Here is a 15,353-nt window from a genome sequence, read left to right as displayed (position 1 = left end):
GACTAGAGACCTAAGGATAGGGAGGAAAGAAACTGGAGTGGGTAGAGTAAGCAGAGGCAGATGGGAGGTACCAATGGCAGGAAGCAGGGGCAGGAGCGGAGAAGAGTTGTCATGTAACCATGCATCTGACCCATAGAACCAACAAAACTGAAAGCAGGAGATCCAAACTCCAATAAACTTAAAAAATGAACTTCTCAAGGAGGCATTCAGGGTATGGGGGTTGGGGTAGAAAAAGAGAGGCCTTAGTGGAGGGAAACTGACACTGGTGATGGGATAGGTTTGGGAACATTGGATACCTGAAACTGTGAGTAACTATAAATCATGGTGCCTAAATTTTTTTTTAAATTTTAAGTCCTCTATTTAGACAAACATCATATGAAAGAGAGACTAAGAAATACAAAACAGATTTGACAAACCTGGAGTTGGTCCGTATTTCCAAATGCATCTTTTCTCCTTTTCATCTTAAGTACATCAAAGTTCTCATCTTTATGTTTGAGAGTGTCCTGTTCTGCTTTTAACTTCAGTTCCTGTATAACAGAAGTAACAAAAATCAAAACACCTTATACTTCTGCTATCTGGACATTGTTAAACATTTAAACACATAATAATTTTCCTAATATTTACTTTCTTAGTTGTGAAAACTAAGAAAATGAGTAGACGAAGGATGAAGCAATTTGTGAGAAAAAATACTACTAGTCCCTTACCAATCAACCAATATCAGAGCAAAAATCATGCTTTACTAAAAAAAACAATTTTTGAAGGGCTGGGGAATCCAGCAGAAATTCAGACTGCACACATTCTGAACTGAAATCAAACCACCAACCCAAAACGGTTTCTTTCCTTCATTCTTTACAACTTAGGATAAAAGTAATTAAGAGTTTTAAAATTATTTGTGTGCTTTTCTCTTCTTTCTGAGCTCTTTACCTTCACAAGTTTGTCCAAAGTACCTCTGTATCATGAGGATATGAGAATTCATTACATTAGAAATGCAAACAAAGAATAATATTGTTTCTGATATTCCAAAAATCAGATCTTTGCAGCAAATGGAAAGCTTCAAAAGGCAGATGACAGTCGTCCAAACCCCTTCAGCTCCCATGCACAGCTTAAGTGTCGGAGGCCCAATGCTCATGACACCCTCTGGGGTTCAAAGATTTACTGCAGCCCACCACTCAACACACTCAACACTCCACAGTCTGGTGGAGAGACAACTTTGTAGGTTGAGTGTACACTTGGCATACAGGGGCTCGGGTTCAACACCTGGCACTGCAGAGTCCCCCATGCCCCAGGAGGATCAGGAAGCAAACCCCTGAACAATGAACTAGAAGTAGCCCCAAGCACAGTCAGGTGTGGCAACAAAATAAATAAATTTAATTAAAGATAAAGCTCAGCATGAATTAGAAAGGAGGCCATAAGTGAAAGTGGGCTGGTCTGCATACTTTCTCTTTCTGATCTATAAAAGGTAAAAAGTAAAGTAAAAGTAAAGGCCCTCCCGTTGATCGTCGATTTGCTCAAGCGGGCCCAGTAATGTCTCCATTGGAGACTTTGTTGTTACTTTGTTGTTACCGCTGTGCGGTAGGGCGTTCGCCTTACACGCGGCCAACATGGCCTACCTGAGTTCGATTCCTCCGCCCCTCTCGGAGAGCCTGGCAAGCTACCGAGAGTAACTCGCCCGCACGGCAGAGCCTGGCAAGCTCCCCGTGATGTATTCGATATGCCAAACACAGTAACAACAAAGTCTCCAATGGAGACATTACTGGGCCCGCTCGAGCAAATTGACGATCAACGGGAGGGCCTTTACTATAAAAGGTAAGCACAAAAATTTTAAGTGTTTAAAAAAATTTCACATAAATGTAACAGAATAATTTTATATCTGTTGAATCTCTATTTTAAATTCTATAATTTTTTGTTAGTGATGTTTTATAAATATATTGAACTGGACACTTAGCAATGAAATAGAAACTACCTTCTCCACAAGTTCCAGAAGTATTGACAGAAAGGAAGTAAAATGGGGGTTTGGGGGGGCATAGTACAGAAGGTACGGCTGGCCCAGGACCTATCCTCAGCACCACCACATTGATTGATTAGTAAGGGACTAATAGCATTTTTCCCCTAAATAGCTTAAGCCTTCATCTACTCATTTTCTTAGTTTCTACAACTAAAAAACTAAGATCGCTGAGCACAGCATCAGTAGGAAAACTTGCGTTCAACCAGGTGTGGCCTAAAAACAAAAAGACAAAAAAGGAAGTAAAAAGCTTACCATGTTCTGGCCCAGGAATGGCCGAGAGGAGGAAAAAGTCAGAAAGCTATACCCCAATTTTGATCTTACGTTTTGTCCAATAAAAGGGTAAATAAGTAACAGTACCAAAGACAGGACAGTGGCCCCAAAGACAAATTGACTATACAGATTTGTTGAAAGAGCTGAGCAGTATGTCTGAAAAGACTATTTGGGACTCCTCAAGCTTGGAAGTACGTTGATCCTGAGTTGTGAACCAATTTATCCTTGGGAGATGATTATAAAACTGAAGGCAAGATGAGTCGCTGGAGGTGAGGATGGAGTGCTGGAGAGATACTACTGTGGATAAATCATGGTTGACCCAGGTTCAATCCCCCAAAGCCCTTATGGTTCCCTGAGCTCACCATTAGGCATCACTGAAGGCAGAACCAGGAGTAAGTCCTGGAAATAACAGCTGGGTGTGCCCAACCTCCCCCCACCAAAAAAAAAAGTGATGGTCTAGAGAGAATACAGTGGGCAGGGCACCTTCCTTGCATATGGCCAACCCACGTTTGCTCGGTGGTATCCCATATGGTCCCCTGAACACCACTAGGAATAATTCCCAAGCACAGAGCAAGGAATAACCACTGTGCATCACCAGGTGTGATGCACAAACAACAACAAAAAAAAGATGAGTCACTGGGCTAACCCTCTAGGTAGGGTTTTTATATTGCCATCAGGGGACTTATATTGCCATCCTCAGAAGAAATAAATCTTAGTCCCTATGTGCTCTAAACTGGAAGCCAGACCAGAGTTAGGATTCTCCAAGTGCACCAGCCATGAGGGGCTATTATCAGAGGCCAGTAAGCAAAGTGGACAAGGAAGAGCACATTCCAGCCAGTCACACAAAGGGACCACTAAAACTCTGGAAATTTCTTCCATTTCTATATGATCCATAAAAGTTACACATCCAATCACCAGACACACTGGACTATTTATCTTAGAGAAACATGGGGAAGGAAAAGACTAAAGACTTAATAATTATTTTTTTAAACTAAAGAACATTTGTCTTTCACTAAGATTTTATCTTGTGGACATAACTGTGTCATCACCCACCCGCCACCCGATTCTGAAGAATGGTTAGTGAAGTGGACACAAATAGTTCGAAGGGCTGAAACCAACAATAACTGACAAAAAACAACCTCTGTTTAAAACATCATATTAATTTTTAAGTAAAAGAAGTGGGGAGGGGTTAGGAAGAGGGAAGGAGGGAATGGGGGTTTTCAGATTGAACAAGATTGTCATATTTCATTCAATACATTAAACCCTGGCTTAGATTGTACCAAATGGAAACAGGATTATTAAAATACAAAACATCCACTAGAGTTTGTTGTGCAGACCTATATTCCAAGTCTACCCCTGTCCCCCTAATGCTTCCAGCTCAACTATTTCCCGATCATCTGCTGGGCCTGCTGACAAAGAAGCAGGTAGATCTTGTCTTTAATCCAGTCTTTGTAGTAAGGCTGGTATGTCTGGGTATCAGCTCAGTAAAAAAGACAGTGGAGGTCTGCCAGATCATCAATAAAATCAAACTGACTGATATCATATGTAACAGAGGAGCTGCTGGGGTTCATTCTCTTCAGAAGTTCTTCGGACATTTCACAAACACCTTCATGCATTCATTCATAGACTCATAGGCAGCATAAGTTCTGCCTTCTGGCCTTTGGGGGGGCTGAACTGTAAAATGATATGAGACATGGCGCCAACACTTTCGATGCAGACCCTGCCAACGCCTCCTCCGCTCCTCCCCCACCTCCTCCGGCTTAATAATTCTTATACAAGAGAGCTTAGAAATCTTTAAAGAATGCTTAAATTACAAGAATATGGTTTGGGCAGACTGGACAGCAATTATGCATGAATGAAGTAGAGGAGTAAGTAGCAGGAGTAAGAGAAAGGGCAGTCATTAAGTCCAATTTTCACTGCAGTGAGGCTACAAAACAACCCAACTGCCTAATAACAGACGATTAGCTAAAAAATTGTGGCATATGGGATGGAATGATAGTATAGTGGGTATAGCACTTGCCTTGCATGCAGCCAATCAGGGTTTAATCCCCTGTACTACAAATGGTCCTGAGTCCCACCAGGAACAACTCCTGAGAGCAGAGTCAGGAGAAAGGCCTGAAAATCATAGGGTGTTGCCCCAAAACAACAACAGAAAAACTTTCAGAAGAACATTACATAAGGCTAATCAATAGATCAAGAGGGCTTAATTCTCTTTAACAAAGATGCACAACATGAAAGGGCAGTAAACTTTACAAAGGAACTTCTAAGAGATCACAGGAAACATCAATAGCAACACAAGAGTGGCTGGAGACTTCAACATGACACTCTCAGCACTAGGTAGATCAACCAGGCAAAACATCATAAAGAAGTAAATGCCCTAAATGAAACACTAGAAGAACTGGTTCTAGCAAATAGAAAATGAATGCATTCTTCTTTACTGCACATAGGACATTCTCCAGGATAAATAACACGCTGGGATACAACTTGACCATCCCACAAAACCAGAAGAACAGAAATCATACCACGTATCTTCTCAGACCACAGTCACAAAAGTAAAAACAAATCAAAAAATAAAATGGAGAAAAAAGATTAAGTATGTGGAAACTAAAAAACATGCTACCAAATAACTGGATCGGGCCAGAGACAGTACAGCAGGTAGGGCACTTACCTTGCACATGGTCAACCTGGGGTTTTGTTTTGTTTTGTTTTGTTTTTTTGGTTCTTTTTTTTTTTTGCTTTTTGCTTTCTGGTCACACCCAGCGATGCACAGGAGTTACTCTTTGCTCATGCACTCAGGAATTACTCCTGGTGGTGCTCAGGGGAAAGTTTCTAGCTATTCCAGTGCACACCAGGAAGAAAGGAAAGGCTGAAATCAATTATCTAAGCTCTCAGCTAAAAAAACTAGAAAAAGAAAACAAGTGAATTCCAAAGCAACTACAAGGCAGGAGAGAAAAAAAAAGATTGGAAATCAATAATACAGAAAACAAGAAAACAATACAGAAGAGATGAGTGAAATCAGAAGTAGTTCTTTGAAAGATTTAACAAGATTGACAAACCCTCGCAGCTGGTAAGGCATTACCATTGCTTTGTACTCTGCTGACTCAGGTTTGATTCCTCTGTCTCTCTTGGAGAGCCCGGCAAGCTACCGAGAGTATCCCGCCCACATGGCAAAGCCTGGCAAGCTCCCCACTGAGTATTCAATATGCCAAAAACAGTAACAAGTCTCATAATGGAGACGTTACTGGTGCCAACTCAAGCAAATTGATGAACAATGGGAGGATAGTGCTACAGTACTACAGACAAACCCTTAGCTATGAGAGAGAGTGGCGGACGCGGGGGGTGGGGGAGCAGAGGGAGACAGAGAACCGCCAGGCAGTGGAGGAGGAGAACAATGAAGACGTTTCCCCTTGGCCAAGTAGAGAGAGCTGGCGAGGTTCCCAAGAAGAGCAGCAGGGTTCAGCCAGAGGCACCTGAAGACCAAGGAGAGGCTCTGGGGGTTGGGGGTGGTCAAGTTGGGCCTCGGAAGTGTACACTAGAGTTCGGGCCAGCCTGAGTCAGGAGGGCTGACCTCTTAGTACCTATATTGCAAAACTATAACGCACAAAAGGGAGAGAAAGAAAGAAAAGAGCCTGCCATAGAGGCAGGTTGTGTGTATGTGTGCATGTGTGTCTGGGGTGGGGGTGGTGGTGATGGGAATGGTGGGAGGGAAATGGGGGACATTGGTGGTGGGAGAGGTACACTGGTGAAGGTATGGGTGTTGGATCATTGACTGAAATCCAATCATGAACAACTTTGTAATGGTCTATCTCAGGGATATTCAATAAAAAATTAAAAAATTCAACTCCAGCTGTATCACCCCACTGACAAATTCTGGATTTCCTGGAGTACATGGCCACATTCACAATATCTCAAAGTCTACAACTCTAATAAACTAGTAGTAGCACACCAAATTGGATGAGATATAATATAGAAGGCAACCAATCTTGATTAACCAAATACAAACACAGAAGACTTAATCTAAAACAACATTTTAGTAATCAAGTACTTAATGGCTTCTAGGTGAGATACAACAATCTTCACTAACTTTCTTCTAAGGAAATATTTTTGACCATTCTCTTAGCAAATTATTGATAACAAGCAATATTAAATAAATTATTGAGGGCTTGCTGTGGGGGCTGGCTTACGGGGTGCTTGGGAAAATTGAAGATAATGGTGGAGGGAAGGTGAAATGATGGTGAAACTGATGTTGGAATATTGAATACCTGTAACAAATCATCATGAACAACTCTGTAAACCACAAAGCTTATATAAAATGTAAGGGAGAAATCAAAAATCAAATTAACTTAAAAAAAGAAAGACCAAATCATGTCTCAACATAGATGGAGTCAGAGGAAATCATGATGAGTGAAGTCAGTCAAGATAAAAAAGGATAAATAATGATCTTTCTCATATGTGGAACTTAAAGATAAAGCAAGATAACAACAAAAGGGCAAAGGCAACATAATTGGATAAGTGATCCACAGAACTGAGTCTGCAGGTCTGAGAATGTTGAAAGGGAGGAATACTGGGGATGTGGGAAAGAGAAGACATTGGTGATGTATGCAGTGTTGGAGTTACAAATGAAATCATCATTAATAGTATTATAAATCACAGTACACCAGTAAAATTTATTTTTGAGGTTTCAAAGATAAACAAGCCTAATCCAAAACCCACTGACATCACATTACACTGGTGAATTGTATCTTTTCTTTGGGGGTAAGGGGCAGGTACAGTTGGCCTGAGCTGAGCTCAGTGCTTACTCCTGGCTCTGACTAAGGGGACCATATGTGGTGCTGGGGACAGAACCCAGGTCAGATGCATATGCAGGCAAGTGGCTTACCCTCTGTACTGTCGCTCCTATCCAGTGAACTGTATCTTAATGAAATACTTAAAAAAGATAAAGGCCCTCCCATTGATTGTCGATTTGCTCGAGCAGGCCCAGTAACATCTCCGTTGGAGACTTCGTTGTTACTGTGTTTGGCATATCCAATACGTCACGGGGAGCTTGCCAGGCTCTGCCGTGCGGGCGAGATACTCTCGGTAGCTTGCGGGCTCTCCGAGAGGGGCGGAGGAATCAAACTCGAGTCTGCCATGTTGGCCGCGTGTAAGGCAAATGCCCTACCGCTGTGCTATCGCTCCAGCCCCAATGAAATACTTAACAAACCCATTTAAAACTGTTGACTTAAGTGCTCCTTTGGAGGGAGGGGCTGGGATCACAGTCATGATTCTAGGAGTTCTTCCCAGCTCTGTGCTGCAGGGTCACACCCAGAAGTACTCAGTGCCAGAGATCAAACAAGGCATCACGTATGACAAGTACCATAAACCCTGAACCTTCTCTCTAGGAAATAATCAAGAATTTAGCATGGAGCATAAGTTAATGAGCATTTAAGGAGCTAAAGTCTGAGATTAGATTATATTCCCCACCCAAAGAAAACTAAAGAATTTCTAATTATATTAATTATGTTATTTGGTTTGAGTTTAGCATTAGTCTGGTACATAGTGTTAGATAATTGTAGTTACTATCGTTGCTATCATTATCATCCTATGTTTCAAAAAAGCCTTATAAAGGAAGTATGACTGAGACTATTTTAGGTAAAAATAGAATAGACAGGGTAAATGATTTTTCTTAATAAGTAATTCTGAGAACTGGAGCAATAGCACAGCGAGTAGGGTGTTTGCCTGGCATGCGACTGACCTGGGTTAAATTCCCAGCATCCAATATGGTCCCCTGAGCACCACCAGGAGTAATTCCTGAGTGTATGAGTCAGGAGTAACCCCTGTGCATCACCAGGTGTGACCCAAAAGAAAAAAAAGCAAATAAATAAATATAAATAAATAATTCTGTAAGGAACTGAACATTGGGATTTGAACCCCTGCTAGCCTGCCAAGCATCAGATTGACACACCTCCCAGTCCAACTCATTCTACAGCATACAGGTCCCTGGATTTTCTGCACACTCGGAATGAGAGGGTGCCATTTAATCTGTGCTTTTCTTTCATGCGGCCACACGGACAATGCATATCAAAGCACTTTAAATATGGGAGATAAAACTCAAATTATCTTTTATTTAGAAAGTTAGGGGCTGGAGCGATAGCACAGCAGTAAGGTGTTTGCCTTGCACGCAGCCAACATGGCCGACCCGAGTTCGATTCCTCTGCCCCCCTTGGAGAGCCCGGCAAGCTACCGAGAGTATCTCACCCGCACAGCAAAGCCTGGCAAGCTCCCCGTGACGTATTCGATATGCCAGACACAGTAACAACAAAGTCTCCAATGGAGACATTACTGGGCCCGCTCGAGCAAATCGACGAACAACGGGAGGGCCTTTACCTTTACCTTAGAAAGTTAGTTTTATCTTACTTAAGTTTTTGACTTAAGTATCTGAAATTAAAGCATCAGATAGAGAAATTGGATCATCACTTACGGACAAAACCTTACAGATATTACTCAGGCCACCACAGCCTTGTCTAGTGATGAGGACAGCGGCCAAGGAGAAGCCGAGACTGCTCCTTTCAAAAGCCAAATGGGCCAAGATCCTGGAATCCATCACCTCAGAGCCACTTAACGTTTCGTATTATGCTAAGCAAAGAAGTATGACATTACTTTGATTTTTTGTTGATCCCGTTTAATTTCTGCATCCAGTTGCTGCTTCTTTTCACTTTCTTCTTGGAGTCTTTTTTGTAGCTGTACCTTTTGATATTTCATGTGATCTATATTTTGTTCCAATTCATTGGCACGTTTTTCATTTTGAATTGACAGTGATGCCAATTTCTTACTACTTTGTTGCTTCTTCTGTAAGACCTGTAGTCAAATGAAACATTTCAAAGTAAAAACTGCATCTCACTAGCTTCAAATAAACACCTCTTACATTCAATGGCAAGCATGAGTATTTTGCAGTTTTTTTTGATTGGGTCACTGTTATATTATACATTTTTTTGCATGCACGTGTAGAAACCCATTTTTTTCTATGCAGTTCTGTAGAAAACATTTACGCTTGTAACTGGGCAATCATCCTACTTTTCACCAGATAAAAACAATGATGAGACTTCCTGATACCAGATAACCAAAAAGAATAAATGTGATGTCTTATGTATATATGTAATGGGAACCAGGCCAGATATATATATATATATATTTATTTAGAAGTGTTTCACTTTTCCAAGTTTTCTTTATAGTGTTATGCTTATTTTCATTCTGTTCTTTTCCCCACCCCACCCCCATTCTGTCTGGTACTTAGAACTGTAGTGTCTTCATCGTTAATTAAAGAAAATTGTCTAAATGAAAAAAAATATTTTTAGTCACTATAATTTACAATACTGTTAATTGTAGGGTTTCGTGCATCCAGCTAATATCACACTCAATAGTGAATACCTGAAAGATGTGTGCGTTAAGATCAGCACAAGTCTTAAGCACTGCCAGGGGTGGTTAAAAAACAAAAGGTTTTAAGTACTAGAAGTGCAACATAGTAGAACAGCATATGCTGGGTACTTGAGAATTCCTGGGTTCAATTTATGATATCCAAAAAAAAAATCAATTTTAACTTCTAAAATTGAAATCACTTCATTACACTAATTAAAATACTCTGCCCCCATGCTAGGCTGTCTACACCGGGGCCCCTCAGAGGGGGACGGGTAGAGTCTCCCTCCCTGCCCCAAGGAGAGCCCCAGCAGCCAAAAACCTCCAGAATGCAGCTTGGGTCAGAACTGGGCCTCCTCCACCCAGATCCCCCATTTTCCAGTAACTTGGCAGTCACGCCCACAAACTGCCTCTGGTGCCATGTAATCTCATCAACGGCCAAGAGAGTATAAAACAAAGCTCCTGGCATGACCTCTGGTACATCAGTCTAGCCCAATGATGTACCTAAAGCAGCATGCATGTGTTTGATTTTAACATACTTGCCTGTATTCTCTTATATATGGGCTTAACCTCTATCCCTCTCAGAGAGTCCGGCAAGCTTCCAAGAGTATCCCACCCGCACGGCAGAGCCTGGCAAGCTCCCAGTGGCGTTTTCGATATGCCAAAAACAGTAACAATAATGGGCCTCATTCCCCTGACCCTGAAAGAGCCTCCAATACAGCAGCATTGGGAAGGACAAGTAAGGAGAGGCTGCTAAAATCTCAGAGCTGGGATGAATAGAGATGTTACTGGCACCCGATCAAGCAAATCAATGAACCATGGAGACGACAGTGATACAGATAATTAAAATACTAGCATTTCAATATTTTCTAACATATTGACAAGTAGTACAGAGATCACACTTGGTGTATTTCTAAATAAGTTTTTTCCTTTCTCAATCTTCATTTACTAATTTTAAAAATAGGGTTAAAGTACCCACACTTGGGAAAAGTAGTAATAGAAGAACAGTGGTGGAGGGTCCTGGGCACACTGGTGGAGGCTAGTAACTGCATTTACATCAAAAGCCATAAACAGGGGCCAGATAGGATAGCAGGAAAGCAGTTTGCCTTGCATGCTGCCAACCCGAGTTCAATCCCCAGCAATCCATATGGGATCCTGAGTGCAGAGCCAGGAGTAAGTTCTGAGAACTGCCAGGTATGACCCAAAAACAAAACAACAACCAAAAAAGCCATAAACATTAACACTGTTGTAACCATGTTGCCTAAACCACAATTTTTAAAAAGGTGACCCTCACTTCAAATAAATAATGCACATAAAAACCTTGTTATGTAGGGGCTGGAACAACAACACAGTGGGTAGGGTGTTTGCCTTGCACGGGCTGACCCAGGTTCGATTCCCAGTATCCCTTATGGTCCCCTGAGCACCTCCAGGAGTAATTCCTGAGTACAGAGCCAGGAAGAACCCCTGAGCATCACTGGGTGTGACCAAAAAGAGAACAAAAAAACCCTTGCTATATATATACATTGTATATACTGATGTATGTTATAAACATCAATGAGGCCTATTGTCCCTGTTTATCTGCTATGTCTTTCATTTACATTCCCAAGGGCATAGATATGTCAAAAGCACAGAAGTATCTTTAAATGCATGTGAAGACTGTGTCTCTCCTTTGATGTCTGAAATGTATCTGCTGGGCTTATTTAAGATGTGTCTTCTTTTTCACGTTATCAGTACTCTTAGAAAACAAGGATGTGCAGGAGGAAATCCAGAAAACTGCACAGTGAATGCCCAAGTGTGCATTCTTTTGACTAGACTAGTCTATTCTTTCCCTCTGCACTATATCCTTTGAACATCATATTCAGAAAGCCAGCTCATTTAAAAAAAAATAAAGACAAAAGAAAAAGCAAGAACAAGACAATTCACAAACTATAATCCTTTAGTCTTGTACTCGCAATCATTTTAGTGCAAAATACAGAAAGTGTAAAAATCTTTGTTAAATTTACACACACACACAAAAAAAATTACAAACAAGACTTAAACTATAGGAGCTGGAACAATAGCACAGAGGATAGGGCATTCGCCTTGCACGTGGCCGACCTGGGTTTGATTCCCAGCATCCCATATGGTCCCCCAAGCACCACCAGGAGTAATTCCTGAGTGTATGAACCAGGAGTAGCCCCTGACCATCGCCAGGTGTCACTTAAAAAAGCAAAAATAATAAAAGTAGTAGTAGTAAAGGCCCTCCCGTTGATCATCGATTTGCTCGAGCGGGTCCAGTAACATCTCCATTGGAGACTTTGTTGTTACTGTGTCTGGCATATCGAATACTCTCGGTAGCTTGCCGGGCTCTCCGAGAGGGGCGGAGGAATCGAACTCGGGTCGGCCATCTTGGCCGCTTGTAAGGCGAACGCCCTACCGCTGTGCTATATAAATAAAAATAAATAAAAGTAATATACTTGGATAAAGAAATATAGTCACTGTCACTGTCCTCCCGTTGTTCATAGATTTGCTCGAGTGGGCCCACTAACACTGTGAGATTTGTCACTGTGTTTGGCATATCGAATACATCACTGGTAGGTTGCCAGGCTTTCCCATGCAGGCGAGATACTCTCGGAAGCTTGCAGGGCTCTCCGAGAGAGGCAGAGGAATCGAACTCTGGTTGGCCATGTCGGCCCTGTGCAAAGCAAATGCCCTATCCGCTATGCTATCACTCCAGCCCACCTTAAATACTATGTAAGTCTATCAGCACACTGAAAAGCAGCCATGCATTTTCTCTTACTGGTAGAAAAAAAACACATGGAATTATATGTTTTTAATAGTGAAGTATATCAAAAGCAGAACGTCTTAGAATATTTTTCCCAATTACATGTAAAACATTACCTGGACTCGAAGCTTTGCGGCATCCATTTTTCTACGGAACTCCTTCTGCAATTTTACCTTCAAAGCAACATCAGCAAGATCTTTACTTTCCAGTTCTTGTAACTGCTTTTGTGTTTCAGACAATTCCACTTTCGCCTGTTCTGCTTCATGCTCAAGTTTTGTTACTTTCAGAGAATATTGTTTGCTTACAGACGTCACATCATTACCTTCACCATAAAAATAACAGTAGTAGTAACAGGTTTTTAAAGTGTGAAAGCAGAAATTAAAAACAACATCAGAAACATAAAAATACTCTTAAAACTTCAGTCAGGTAATATAACTAAAGCCCTGCATTACGAAGCCATGGGAGTGGGTTGAGGAGGTGCTCCAGCACAGGCGCAGATCCAGTTCAGTTCCCAGCACCACAGGGTCCTTAGCGCATCCCCAGTAGCAACCCTGAAGAGTCCCACTACCACCAGGGTGGTCTGGAGATGCCGGAACCAGGCAGAGAAACCTCCCTCCCAGCTCACACTGAACTGACAGCTGGTTTGCAAAGAAATCGCTGGTGGGACCCCCAAACTGAGCACTTCTTGAAGGCCCCTAAAGGAAAGAGACGTTCCAAAAAATCCATCTCTGCCTACTCATCCCCATCAAATACAACTTTTTACAGTCCTCTGAATCATTAATTCCTATTGATTACCCCCATCTGTTACCACTCAATCTTCCCACTGGCTCATCTTTTGTGTGTTAGTGTGGTTTTTGTTTGCCCCCTTCAGTTTTGGTGGTCTCAAGATGGCTCCCAGCAGTGCCTGAGGCGATGCAGTGCCCAGACTCAACCCAGGACCCGGGCAACAAACTGGAGCTCCAGTCTTTGAGGTAGGAGCTCTCTCCTGGCCCAAGACCTTTCTTAAAGAATCTTTACATTAACTGCTCAACATACCAATATTTTATGAACCACTAAGAAACACAAACACAAACACACACACATACACACACATACACACACACACACACAAACACACACACACCCTGATAATGTCACTGACTATAAGATGTAATCCAATTGTGCAGCTATTAAAATAGGAAAGGAGGTTAATATTAGAACTGTTGTTTGTTATTATTAACTAATCGATTGCTCTTTGTGAGAAGTCTTCAGTGAGAGAATTTTGAAAACCAAGCATACTTTCACTATAACTATCTCCAAGAGACTGTAGGAAAGTTTCAAACTGTTATTAGTCCAATGAGTAAGAGAACCTTCTCTTTATAAGTTCCAGAACTTAATAAACCAACCAGGATGTGTTTCCTAAAAAAATCTATAAACATGTTTGTTTAGACATCCTGTGCTAGAATAACTAATGCATTCTGAAAGAAAGTAAGTGAAATCCAGGGAGGTGGCCAGAGGGCTAGAGTGTAGGCTTTGAATGTAGGAGTCGTGAGTTTGACCCCTGGTACTACATGGTCCCCAAGCATCATCAGGAATGACCCCGGACCCAGAGCACTGTTGGATGTGACTCAAAAAAAAAAGCACTAAAATAATAAAAATCTATTCCAGGCAATGAAATATTTCTACAATCAGTTCCTTGAAATCCAAAGACTTGAGAAGCAATTTAAACTAAATCAGGGGCCAGAGCAATGTACAGCAGGTAGAGTATTTGCCTTGAATGCAGCCAACTGGGGCTTGATCCCTATGGTCCACCCCATATGGTCTCCTGAACACTTTCAGGAATGATCCCTGAGCGCAAAGCCAGGCCATACAGAGCCCCAAAATGAACAAGTCAAAAACAAACAAACAAAACTCTCCTGAATCAGTTCTTATACTTCTCTAAAAAAGTACCACTGGCACAGACCTTGACTGTGAGTAAAGAATACGGTAAGATTCTAAATCTGGAATGACAAGGATGGCACGCAGCATCGAGACCTCTCTGAGGAGGGAGGTGCGGCTCTGGGAGATCAAGGGCCACTCAGCAGAGGAAAGAAGGCTGGGAGAAGGCTGACAGCTAGACAGCGGGTTGGGAAGGGAAGAACATGATGGACTAAAGGACTTGGAACCTCCATTATTCACGTAATCTGGGTGTAATTAAATCCTTGACTTAAAGGAAAGGAAGCTATTTTGCCTTCAGTTCTGTGACCAGAATTGTTTTCAATTGGAGTTGAGGAAAAGGAACTCCAGTATCTTTTATTCCTTCAATTACTTCCCTGATTTCAAAGCAATCAAAGCTAAATAAAGCAATCACACTTCATACAAACTTGGGGAGGGGAGTAATTAAAAAGCCTAATAAGGCAAGTTCAACATAGCTGAGGGGAGAAATATAATATGCCCAAACTAGCAAAGCTTGAGAATAAAGGGAAGTGCTACAGCTTGGCTCACTTAAAAGAATAGCTCTCATAGAGTGATAGAGCAGCAGGTCAGGTGCTTGCCTTGCATGCTGCCAGCCCAGCTTTGATCCCTGGCACCCCTTATGGTGTCCCAGTACTGCCAGAAGTGATCCCTGAGTGAAGAGCCAACAGTAACCCCTGACCATCGCAGAATGTGGCCCACCCTCCTCCAAAAAAGAATAAGTCTCAAGAATAAATACAATAATAAATACTATATATCTTTAGAAAAATATAAAAAACTTAAATTTTAAAGTTTATAATTAATTTTTAAAATAAAATTTATCTTGAAAATAAATATGATTGAAAATAAACACTTAAGTGACTTTAAAGCAACTCAGATATCTTCCCAGATGGAATCTTTCAATGTGCACAAATATTGTACCATAGAGATTTAGCACAACAGAGAGCTCACACTGGTTAGAATATTTTAGACAATGAAATTCCAATACAA

At 41.5% G+C, this 15,353-nt stretch overlaps 1 protein-coding gene and 1 pseudogene across 1 annotated transcript in view; both read right to left on the bottom strand.

Annotated features, from left to right (window-relative positions):
- Positions 1-15,353, bottom strand: part of KIF27 (kinesin family member 27) — a 99,568-nt gene that overhangs the window by 32,846 nt on the left and 51,369 nt on the right. Inside the window, exons 10-12 of the mRNA XM_056122468.1 lie at positions 12,548-12,753; positions 8,915-9,112; positions 417-527 (exon numbers count right to left, since the gene is read on the bottom strand). Coding sequence (XP_055978443.1) covers positions 417-527; positions 8,915-9,112; positions 12,548-12,753 — 515 coding nt within the window. The remainder of the gene's footprint in view (positions 1-416; positions 528-8,914; positions 9,113-12,547; positions 12,754-15,353) is intronic.
- On the bottom strand, positions 3,658-8,858 carry LOC130031188 (enhancer of rudimentary homolog; annotated as a pseudogene).

The sequence above is a fragment of the Sorex fumeus genome, unplaced genomic scaffold (genome assembly GCF_029834395.1).
Source record: "Sorex fumeus unplaced genomic scaffold, SorFum_2.1 ptg000046l, whole genome shotgun sequence".
NCBI classification, from domain to species: Eukaryota; Metazoa; Chordata; class Mammalia; order Eulipotyphla; family Soricidae; genus Sorex; species Sorex fumeus.
Note: the sequence above shows the minus strand (reverse complement) of the source record. Positions and strands in the feature narration are given on the sequence as shown.